The sequence below is a fragment of the Calliopsis andreniformis genome, unplaced genomic scaffold, assembly GCF_051401765.1.
Source record: "Calliopsis andreniformis isolate RMS-2024a unplaced genomic scaffold, iyCalAndr_principal scaffold0022, whole genome shotgun sequence".
Taxonomy (NCBI): domain Eukaryota; kingdom Metazoa; phylum Arthropoda; class Insecta; order Hymenoptera; family Andrenidae; genus Calliopsis; species Calliopsis andreniformis.
In genome coordinates this window covers 13,534,378-13,545,257 of record NW_027480432.1, presented here as the reverse complement: position 1 = coordinate 13,545,257, position 10,880 = coordinate 13,534,378, and the positions used below count along the sequence as shown (strand labels likewise).

General features: G+C 33.9%; 2 protein-coding genes across 4 annotated transcripts; both read left to right on the top strand.

The window, feature by feature from the left end:
• The first annotated feature begins 586 nt into the window (after positions 1-586).
• Positions 587-5,296, top strand: Yip1d1 (Yip1 domain-containing 1). Of its 3 annotated transcripts, XM_076391202.1 has the most exons (4): positions 587-603; positions 1,370-1,494; positions 1,570-1,808; positions 3,335-5,296. In XM_076391202.1, the coding sequence occupies exons 3-4, from the start codon at positions 1,589-1,591 to the stop codon at positions 3,889-3,891; spliced, it is 777 nt and encodes a 258-aa protein (XP_076247317.1). In that variant the 5' UTR covers positions 587-603; positions 1,370-1,494; positions 1,570-1,588; the 3' UTR covers positions 3,892-5,296. The 3 variants fall into 3 exon arrangements, with proteins under 3 accessions (XP_076247317.1, XP_076247319.1, XP_076247318.1); XM_076391204.1 differs by lacking the exons at positions 587-603; positions 1,370-1,494 and adding an exon at positions 813-930; XM_076391203.1 differs by lacking the exon at positions 587-603 and having other exon boundaries at positions 1,379-1,456.
• A 2,773-nt stretch (positions 5,297-8,069) lies between these two features.
• LOC143186701 (uncharacterized) lies at positions 8,070-8,962 on the top strand. Its single transcript, XM_076390411.1, has 4 exons — positions 8,070-8,086; positions 8,192-8,200; positions 8,256-8,372; positions 8,439-8,962. The coding sequence occupies exons 1-4, from the start codon at positions 8,070-8,072 to the stop codon at positions 8,614-8,616; spliced, it is 321 nt and encodes a 106-aa protein (XP_076246526.1). The 3' UTR covers positions 8,617-8,962.
• The last annotated feature ends 1,918 nt before the right edge of the window (positions 8,963-10,880 follow it).

Sequence of the window (10,880 nt, the reverse complement as noted above, 5' to 3'; positions counted from 1 at the left end):
TTCTCCTTCAATTACATTTACAATAACAAAAATGATAATTTCGGTAATTGTTTAGCATTTTTTTGTAGGATTTTTGGAGACGGATGATTTTGCGTCAGAGGTTTCCACGATTCGAGGAAAATCTCGGAGAATTAGACAGATTTTCCCTCGCTTACGCTTTCTATGCCTTACTGATTAAAGCATAAAATTCTAAGTTTTAACTTAAACTTCAATTCTTTATTTTGAATATCTCGCACTACTAATACGAACAGAGCGGGTTACCGCTCCACGAGCACCAACCCATCGCCCAATAAATTTGAGAAACTGAACATTCTCAACAATATGTAAGATTAGATATTTATTCGTTTACATTGTTGTGTGACAACGTGTGACACTAACTTCAAGGCGCGAAGTTCAAATTGAATGTAATAGAGAAGGCGTCAAAGGGGAAGTTGGAATAAGTTTATATGCTTGAAACCAGTTATAAACATTACTCTACAGAATATTTCAGAGTAAAGAATAAATCAATATCTCCTTAGAAACACTTATTTAAACATTCAAATCTCACCTTTTTCCCCTTCTCTAAGGAATTATATCCAGCGCCAAGATGTAAAAGACTCGAAAGTAAGAAATCGATAAATGCTGACGATAGCTTTAACGAATTGGAGTTTATTAATTATAATATAATTATGTAATTGGTTCCTTGTTACTAAGATACCAAAAATTAACAAACATTATTAGATTTAGTGAGAATCCATTTTGGTACACTCTCTTCGCCCCAGTCCTTTGACCGGATAAGACGTGTTTTCTCTTGGTTCAAATATAACAGTTTAGTTTGAGTTTAAAATTGTTTCATTTCTTTACGAGCAGAGTGCTTTAGCGCTCCACGGGCACGAATCCTTCCCGAGTTCAAATAAAAATCCCTGAAGGCCACGCAACAACATATAACACGTATGTAACATACTTTTAGAAATCGTTAATGAATTCAGTAATATGCATTGTCATAAATACTTTATGTCACAATATTAATGAAATACTATGTGGGAAAAGGACAGTTTTTTCAGAAAAACTAAGATGATTAAATTAGCTTATATTAAATACTGTAAAAAAATAAAAAATAAAAATTAATAAAATTTATATTTTTGTAATTAATCATATTTCATATTTCATGTATATTATATTCTACATACATATAGAAGAGAATAGGCAAGTTATTTTTGTTCCTTACAATTTCAATAATAACTCTGTTTCGAAATTGTAAGTAACAAAAATAATGTCATGTCCTCTTCTAAAATAACAATCTAATCTTGAATAACTATATTCAAAAAGCACCACTTGTACGACCATATTGGATTTTAGTTACTCCGAAGTCATTTACTGTTACTGTTAGGTGGCGTGCCAATACTCAATACTATATCCTTCAAGAGGGGAGTTGGACCCCCTCTATATCCAGTTAAAATGATCCTCTTGTCAAAGAGTTAGTATGTGATGATATCCTTTATCTTCAAGAAATAGGTTAACTTCAATAAAAATTTCTTTCACTAAAAAAATCCAAGCAATTTCCATAAGTAATTTACAGTTTTCTTTTAGATAGAGAAAAACTCAAAAAATGTCTGAATACACAAATCAAGACAATTACTGGAGCAAATCAGCTGAAGACCACTACAACTTCGATGCTCCAGGTTTCGAGCAACCTAATCTCCAATTTGAGTTCCGATCCTACGGTGACCAACGTCCAGAAAATTATCAACTTTCGCAAAATAATTATATCGACGGTTCTGCAAATGCTTTTGGAGCAGATATTTTCAATCAGAATGATTTTGCAAAAGGTATAATACAGGTAATAATTATAACAAAAACAAAAAAGTCGTTAATTCAGAATAATACATATGAAGTTTTCTGATTTACTGATTTCCTTTTTTATTTCATAAAAGTGCGTACAATTCTCATATATAGCATATGATTCCATAAATAATGCTACTTCTTTTATATTTTAGTTCCCAAAATTAAGAATTCTTTTCAGAAGAGCTTTAAAAATGGCTTGGTAGGAAGAAAATTACATATTCATTTCTTTATACATAAAATGATTTGTACACATTATTTATCGGTTGAAATAACAATTATTTTCATGTAAATTCTTTGGTGCTTTTTATTAGTTTATTTAATTTGTAGGAAAGGAAAACCTGTTAATAGAATGTGTGCTATGTATACGTATGAGAAGAATAGCAAAATAGTAATAGAATTTAGAAAAAGAAAGGAAATAATAATTGATAAGAATTTAAATCAAAATATGCAATAAAAGTTAAAATATAGGGTTAACAATGAAAAAGGTTTAAAGAATTGAAAATTAGAAGTGAAAGTTTCTTGTGACGATTACTTGCTAAGCAAACGTTTTTTTTGTTTTTTTTTTTTTTTTTTGAAGCAAACGTTTTTTTTTGAAGCAAAGATTCCTTAAAAAATAGCTTTTTTTCAAGTGAAGGTTTTTTTGCAAAACAGATTTTCTGAGAAATGAGAGTTCTTTCTTATGCAAAGGTTTCTTAAGAAGTGACAGTTTCTTCTGAAGTAAAGGTTTCTTGCAATGTGAAAGCTCTATCTAAAGCAAAAATTCTTTCTGAAGGGAAAGATTCCTCCATGGGTTAAAACAGTTATAGAACTTTCTAATAAGGTTTATTCAGAACATAACAGTGGAACTTTTAAAAAAAAATTTTATGTGTTCCAACAAGAACAGCTAAAAAATACTTCTGAAAAAGAAAAGTCTTAGTTTAAATTGTGCTACGTAAATTAAGTTGTGAACATGCAAAATATATAAATAAAATTTAATTGAAATATTAAAAAGTAAAAAAAAGTTAATAAAAATTGAAATATTTTGAAAAGTTCTTGATCATTGTAATAAATACTGAACATTATTCAGTGAGTCAAATATTGTGTTAATTATCTTATGGAACCTTTTCTAATAAATGTTGTAAAAGAACTTTTTCAATGCAACTTTTATTATATAGATACTAAAATATCTGTTCCATAACAAGTTCCATACTTAATAAAAAACACTTTCTTTTCATTTCAGAAGAAACTAGGGATCAAAATGAAGTTATTTTTCGTTTTCGAAAAAATTTTATTGAAACTTATCTGAATCTTGAATCTTTTATTTCAAAGAATATCTGTTCCATAGAAGCAAAAGCATCTCCTTAATCAGAACTACCTTTAAAACCTCAAGTGTGCTCCTCAGAATCAAACTTCCTTCTCCTTCAAATATACATATCTCTGAAACCAAAAATTCTTTCAAGCCAAAACCAAATTTTTTCACACCTTTAAGATTACTCAAGCAAACAATTACCCAAAAATCTTAAAATTTCAGGACCAGGTTTCCCAGAAGAAGAAGAAGAGCCTCCCCTCTTGGAAGAGTTGGGCATCGACCTCGATCGAATCTTGCAGAAAACTCTAGCTGTCTTGAATCCCTTTCACAGAAAAGGTCAAATTGACGATGCGAATTATCTTCTCCAAGATTGCGACTTAGCCGGCCCAGTGGCCTTCTGTTTACTCCTCGCGACATTTTTATTATTAACTGGTTCGAAGGCCCATTTTGGCTACATTTATGGCCTGGCAGTGACGTCATGCATGCTGATGTACATTCTCTTGTCTTTGATGAGCAGAGCCAGCGATATCACTGTGTCTTCCGTCGCCTCCGTTTTGGGGTACTGTCTGCTACCTATTGTAATTCTCGCTGGGTTCGGAATTTTTGCTACTTTGAGAAGTCCTGTTGGACTTAATTTTGCAGGACTTGCTGTTACCTGGGCGACGCTTTCGGCGTCCAGGTTCCTTTCAAATATGTCTGGAGAGGAGAATCAGAGGATTCTTATTGCTTATCCTTGTGCGTTACTTTATGGGGTTTTTACACTAATAGTAGTATTTTGATGCAGTTAATTTTCAATAAGAAATCCTGCCGAAAGCATTAATTCTGATATGTTTCATGAGATTTCTTTCAAAAGAAGACACACAAGTAAGAAGATAAATACTGTTCGACACTTCTTTTAAGACTTTAAAATTTCAATTTATAAGTTTTATTTTGACAATTATTTGTATTAAAGAAATAACTTTTAGTTTAGAAGGAAATTTAATAGTTGAAGGCTAATGTATATAATTGTAGTTATTAGGATTGATTATTGTAAGAATATTATACTATACAATTTCGTATTCTGTATTAGAATAAAATATTTAAAATTTCTATGGTCTTTTATTAGTATTAGTAATAGTAGTCATAGCATCTACTAATAACTAGTAGTGGTGATAGTAGTAGTAACCTAGAAACTTAATAATTAGTAATAGCTATACTATTACAAGTACCAGTACTATATAATTATTACATAGTAGTAGTATTAGTACAATTTCTTCTGAAAAACATCAATATACTAATACATCGAAATTTTAAACATCAATTATGGTAAGAGTGCTAATTGCTGTACGCTGTTGTGTGACAACGTGTGACACTAACTTCAAGGCGCGAAGTTCAAATTGAATGTAATAGAGAAGGCGTCAAAAGTGAAGCTGGAATAAGTTATATGCTTGAAACTAGTTATAAACATTACTCTACAGAATATTTCAGAGTAAAGAATAAATCAATATCTCCTTAGAAACACTTATTTAAACATTCAAATCTCACCTTTTTCCCCTTCTCTAAGGAATTATATCCAGCGCCAAGATGTAAAAGACTCGAAAGCTAGAAATCGATAAATGCTGACGATAGTTTTAACGAATTGGAGTTTATTAATTATAATATAATTATGTAATTGGTTCCTTGTTACTAAGATACAAAAAATTAACAAACATTATTAGATTTAATGAGAATCCATTTTGGTACGCTCTCTTCGCCCCAGTCCTTTGACCGGATAAGACGTGTTTTCTCTTGGTTCAAATATAACAGTTTAGTTTGAGTTCAAAATTGTTTCATTTCTTTACGAGCAGAGTGCCTTAGCGCTCCACGGGAACGAATTCATCCCAGGTTCCAATCAAAATCCCTGAAGGCCACTCAACAACACAATATAATGTTGGAGAAAAAGTAATGTTATTAAAACCAAGATGAGGAAAATTAGGCAATGAATATGATAAACCATACACCATTACAGAAATACTAAATAATAATAATTTATGAAATCAAATTGGACCAAAATCGACTAAAATAGTGCATAAAGATAGAATCAAATAGGCACTATCATAAAAAATGACGTGAAAGAGGGAATAAATCAAGCATGAAAAAACGTAAAAATTTTCACCGGTATGAGGAAAAATTAACACAAGTCAAATAAATATCAAATAAAGCGTATATCAAGAAATTATCCCCTCCTAAGGAACCTAGCATTCAAATCCTCGAAAAAGAAGGGACTTATTTCAAGGAAGTTTTTCAAAAAGGAAAAATAGGTAAAACTCGAGAAGATAGAAAATTTTAAAGAACAAAAATGCAAAAAAAAATGAATATTTTAGATGAGGAATCGCAGTAAGTAAAAGTAAGAATAATACAAGGAAGGAAAACGCTTAAAATGCCCTTCTTTCTCTTTTTTTTCGCTTCGTTAAAGAATGGCTGGAAATCTAAAAGAATATGGCAAGCCATTGGATGGAGTAGTCTCAAGGACCCCCCAGAGGCGTACGTACGACACCTTAATGAAAATGAAGTGCCTTCGGATATCAGAATCAGTATTTCAAAACGAAGACTGCCTGCTGTGGCGAAAAATCTGCACCACATGCCTGGTAAGCCTGCCTTCAGCGAAAGCCTTGCCTTTCTGTGAAGCAAGTGATCATCTCCGTGGCTTTGCCTCACAGAAGAGGAAATCGCCGTCCTCCAAGCTGGTAAAGCAGTGGATGTTAAAAAAAGGAATATTTCGCAGGTAAATCAATTATAAAAACTTTTATAGAAAAATAGAGAAAATATACTTATATATAAACATATACAAAGAACAGTATTTATGGACTACACCCAACAATCCTTTCCTGGAACACTCCCAATAACGAGAAACAAACGAACAGATTCCAACAAATGGTCCACTAATCCTTATATCGAAACATTATAATCGCGCATGCATGAAATGTCTCATCATATAAATTCTTTGAAATTAAAAAGGAAAGAAAGGGGGGGGGGGGGGGGAGATCACCTTCGGTGCTTCCTAGTCTTGGCAGATTTCCTTCTACTGAAAATCAGTAAATCTTTAAACGCAATATCTTAAGGGCCTAGGATCAGATATATCAGGGCGGTGACATTACCGACAAAATTAGGCAAAAACAGAGGTTTACGCGCTGACGCTTTACGTCCTTATATTGAAAGATTTTGAGATGGAAAAGGACTCATTCGATAGAGGAAGGTTCAATCTAGCCCGCGCTGGTCATTATTTAATCAGATTCTGCTGATGTTCAGTAATATGAGTGTTCAAAGTAAAGCAAAAATCGACAAATTCACAGCCATGAAATCTAAGCATTTTTAGCTAATTTAGAGATTGTTCTGAGCGAAATTCTGACCAGCGCGGGCTAGATTGAACCTTCCAGCTCAAAACCTTCCAATATAAGGACGTAAAGCGTCAGCGCAATTTGGCAGTGCTTTTTGCCAGGTTAGAGATAGAACACAGTAAAAAGCTGACAAGTTTAGTTCCGCTTGAACACACCAGGTAGCGCCTAATCAGGAGGCCCGTGCAGCCCTGAGTTGACACCCGAGTTTCGAGAATTTGACGCACTACTACACATGCAACTATACGAGCTGCGTGTTTCGTTCATGTCCCACAAGAAGTCCCATGAAAAGTCATTCCGAGTGGCATTGTAAGATTCGAACAGAAAGTGAGCTCGGCGGTTCGGACTGCTTCGGACGGCTTCGGAAAGATTCGGAAAGAAACTTGAAACGCTTAGGTCCAAGTCATCGGCAAGCGCAACAAGGCACACGCAGCTTTTTTGATATTATAGATATTTTCACGTTTCGACTCGAATGGAGTTTCTTCGGTCAGATCTCCAAAAATTTGTATGAAATTTTGAGGGATGAGTTTAAAGATCAAACGATGACATTCTCTGTGTATTTTGTATGAAAAATTAAATTAAAACAAGTTTATGTACAAGCTGATACAATCGAGAAAGAGCGATTCTACATGCAATAAGAAACTAAAAATAAAGAATATAAATTGTTTATAATATTTATATGTTCTTAGATCTGGGTTAGGTATGGGCTAGGTCTGGGTATATACAAAATAAAAGGAGACATTGCTAAAAATACATTAATTTAATATATTTACTTTTTAATTATAATAATTTATAATTAAATCCCCCCCCGTTCCCGCCTCTTACCCCCAGGCCAGGACCGCGGTTGCTGCTGCGACCCCGACTGCGATTTCTCCCACACTTCCACTTGCGGATTTTCTTTTTAAAGTCCCGAAATTATAATATGAAAAATAGACACATGTTATTTAAAAAGTTCACTTCTTTCTTGAACAAAAAATGAATAGATAAATTACTTAGCGCTTTAGCATAAGATTGCCTATGATCTACGTACCTTTTGTCGTCATGCCTCCTCTAAAGCTTGCACCGACTCCGGCGTCGGCGTCGGAGTCGGTGTTGGTGTCGGCGTCGGAGTCGGTGTTGGTGTCGGCGTCGGCGCTAGCTTTAGAGGAGGCATGACGACGAAACGTACGTAGATCATAGGCGATCTTATGCTAAAGCGCTAAGTAATTTATCTATTCATTATTTGTTCAAGAAAGAAGTGAACTTTGTGAATAACATGTGTCTATTTTTCATATTACAGTTCTGGGATTTTAAAAAGAAAGTCCGTAAATGGAAGTACGGGAGAAGCCGCGGTCGGGGTCGCAGCGGCAACTGTGATTCTGATGATTATAAATATATTAAATTAATGTATTTTTAGCAACGTCTCCTCTTATTTTGTATATACCCAGAGCTAACCCTGACCTAACCCAGACCAAACCGGAAGGAAAAACAAATTGGAAATAATTCGCCACATATACAAAGAGATAACTAAAATTCGTTTACTCTTATTGTTTGTAAGTAAATTAATAGAAAATCATCATGAACTTGTTTTAATTGTTCTTAAAGGGTGGTATCAAGAACATAGAATGTGTAAAACTTGTAAGTATATCATCTTTTACATTCAAGTTACATAAATTCGAAAAGTAATTTTTATTAAACTGATTTACTTTTGCAGATCAAATCAGAGTTTACACTCGAAATATTTCAGGAGTGACTCGTGCCGCTCAATGCCGCTTGCGGGTGACTTGCACCAAACCATAATAGCGTTTTAGAAACACGAGAATAGGATATGACATTTGCCTTCTCTTTCGTCTTTCCGAAGCTATCCGAAGTGATCCGAAGTGCCGAATTCACGTACATACGGCTCGTATAGTAGTGTCACCGACCAGGTAATGATAGACCTAACATTCAATGGGGTTTTGTGTCTCAGGTCAAACTGCCTTACCGATGCATAGTTTGTGGACTGAATTAGGCGACCTCTACTCACGAATAACGTTTACGTGGAGAACTATTTCAACCTGTGGTGAAATATCGAATAGCGTGTGTGCTTACATACGTGTGACTTCTCAGAATAGAGTCGAATTTGACAGTTCATTCAATATAGAAAAGGAGCTTTGCCCACCCACGCTTTAGCTCACATACTATGTGTTACGAATTAAAACATTGTAAAAAAATGTTATTTTGCATAGTTATACATATAGTCATGTCGTTACTTTTGTCTCTTCATGATATATAAATATAAACATATATATGAAAATATAATATGTTCTTTTACATAAAAATAATAAACTAACTAATTAAGAAGACCATGAAAAACAAATTCCAACTTAAATAATTAAATATGCTAGCGTTAAGGTATTTTGAGAGAGAGTTTGGGACGGTTAGCCGAACGAGAATGTGTCTTTGAGGGATTTATGATAGGGTAATAGGGTCTTAGTCTGCCTGTGGCTGATTGAAGGTGCATGAGATTAAACAGTCCCGTTGGCGCCTGATGGCTGATGGCTACGTTTGGCCTTCCAGTTATTGGGTGTTGTGTGACTGTTTCAAAGAAGAGCGAGTGTTTAAGGAAGGCAAGCGGCCCGACACCGTATTGCTAAAGAATGGGAATATTGTTCCTAAAGGATCTGACCACGGAGTGGGGAAGGCTATGCCTTTCGGTAACAGGACTGTGATGAACCCCACAGCACTTACCCCAACCATTGTCTAAGGAACAGATTTCTTATTCTTCGTATTTTTCTGACAAATAAATTTCAATACAATTTCTTACAAATTTATCCAAACAAATTGAATCAGAGAACCATATCTAAATTTTAAAATTGTTTATTATTATAAACAATAATTTAACGGATTTTTTCCAGTTCCATTTAAAAGATCAGAGCGTTATTTATAGCAAGTCATCTTGCGAAATAATAATTGAAACGTTACGAGTATTAAGAAAGTTAAATATATTCTTATAGATATCCTCCAGAAGAATATAGAAAAAAATATAGAATCTCGTTTCAAAAATATCAGTGACCTTGAAATCTCGTAAAAAGAATGACTGGGAAAAATTCTTTCCATTGTTAAATTACATTGTGTAATAATAAACAGGACAAGTATGTAGGTGCTCTCATTTAGCTTGTTTATATACTATAATTATTATGTTTATTTATTATTACTATTTACTTTGAAATACTTTGAAACTTTGAAACTTTACTACTTTATACTTTGAAACTTTACAAAGATTGCAAGTTAAAGTAAGTTATTATACAACTATTACAACATATAACAAATATTGTTTCTTAGTACCATGATTTTTTTTAGTTATATACATTAATATATATACATTAAGAAGTTTTTATAGTTTAATAGTTCAAATCGTTAGAAAATTATACTGTTTAATAGCTTAATACATTACAAAATGTTAAACTTTAATATCTCAATGGCTGATACGTAGAGTATAGTTATTATTTATGTAAGTAGTATGTCTTATTTTCTAAATATTGCAACTTGATTTATATTCTTCATATTTTCTATATTTTGGCAGAAATGAATGAAATTCGCAATATAGTTATTAACTATCACTCTTACATAAACATTCAAAACTTGCGGGCTTAATATAACCTGCCTACTCCATTTTAATTGTAATTCCGAAAATTCGTAGCGTTGCAATCTACTTTGAGACTTCGCCGGTAATATTGGCGGTGACACTAAAATGATAATGGGGTGCTAGCACCCCAAAAATCAGGGATAGAAAAGTACATAGGATGTTAGGTCTATTATTACCTAGTCGGTGGTAGTGTGTATAGTGGAGGAGGAATCACAGTGTGGCTCCATCTCGCATTCATTAGGCAGCCACATGTCTGTAGATAATATTATTTCAGTAAAGAAAACTGTAACAGCAGATATCAACCAAGAAATCTGGAAAAGTTACGTGACTACACTAGGCCCTTAAGGGCCTCTGGAAAAGTCACGTGTAAGGGCCTAGCGTAGTCACGTGACTTTACGAGATTTCTTGGTCGGTATCTGCCGTTACAGTTTTCTTTACAGAAATAAAATTATCCACAGACATGTGGCTGCCTAATGAATGCGAGATGGAGCCACACTGTGATTCCCCCTCCACTATATCAGTGGCTATAGATGGTTCCAAGCTACCCCAACTGCCTGTTTTCGAGGGTCATGAATTTCGAGAGTCCCAGAAACCCCCATGTAAAGGTAGGTCTCTACCCACAGAAAACTGCGATATCGACAGTCGTGCCTGTTTTATCAATTATATTTGCAACGCAACTACATTATCCAATGTGGTGAAGAAACTTATACAGGGTGTAACAAAAATGTTGCAGTTTCTTGAAAGGGGTGATTCAGGGGGTGATTTGAAACAACTTTTTCCTGAGCGAAAATGTAAGATGAGGCTTCGT

Coding starts and splice junctions, on each gene's coding strand:
- Yip1d1 (XM_076391202.1), top strand. CDS start 1,589: ATGTCTGAATACACAAATCAAGACAATTACTGGAGCAAATCAGCTGAA. Junction 1,809..3,334: donor TCAGAATGATTTTGCAAAAG/GTATAATACAGG, acceptor TTAAAATTTCAG/GACCAGGTTTCCCAGAAGAA.
- LOC143186701 (XM_076390411.1), top strand. Junction 8,373..8,438: donor ATAGTAGTGTCACCGACCAG/GTAATGATAGAC, acceptor ACCGATGCATAG/TTTGTGGACTGAATTAGGCG.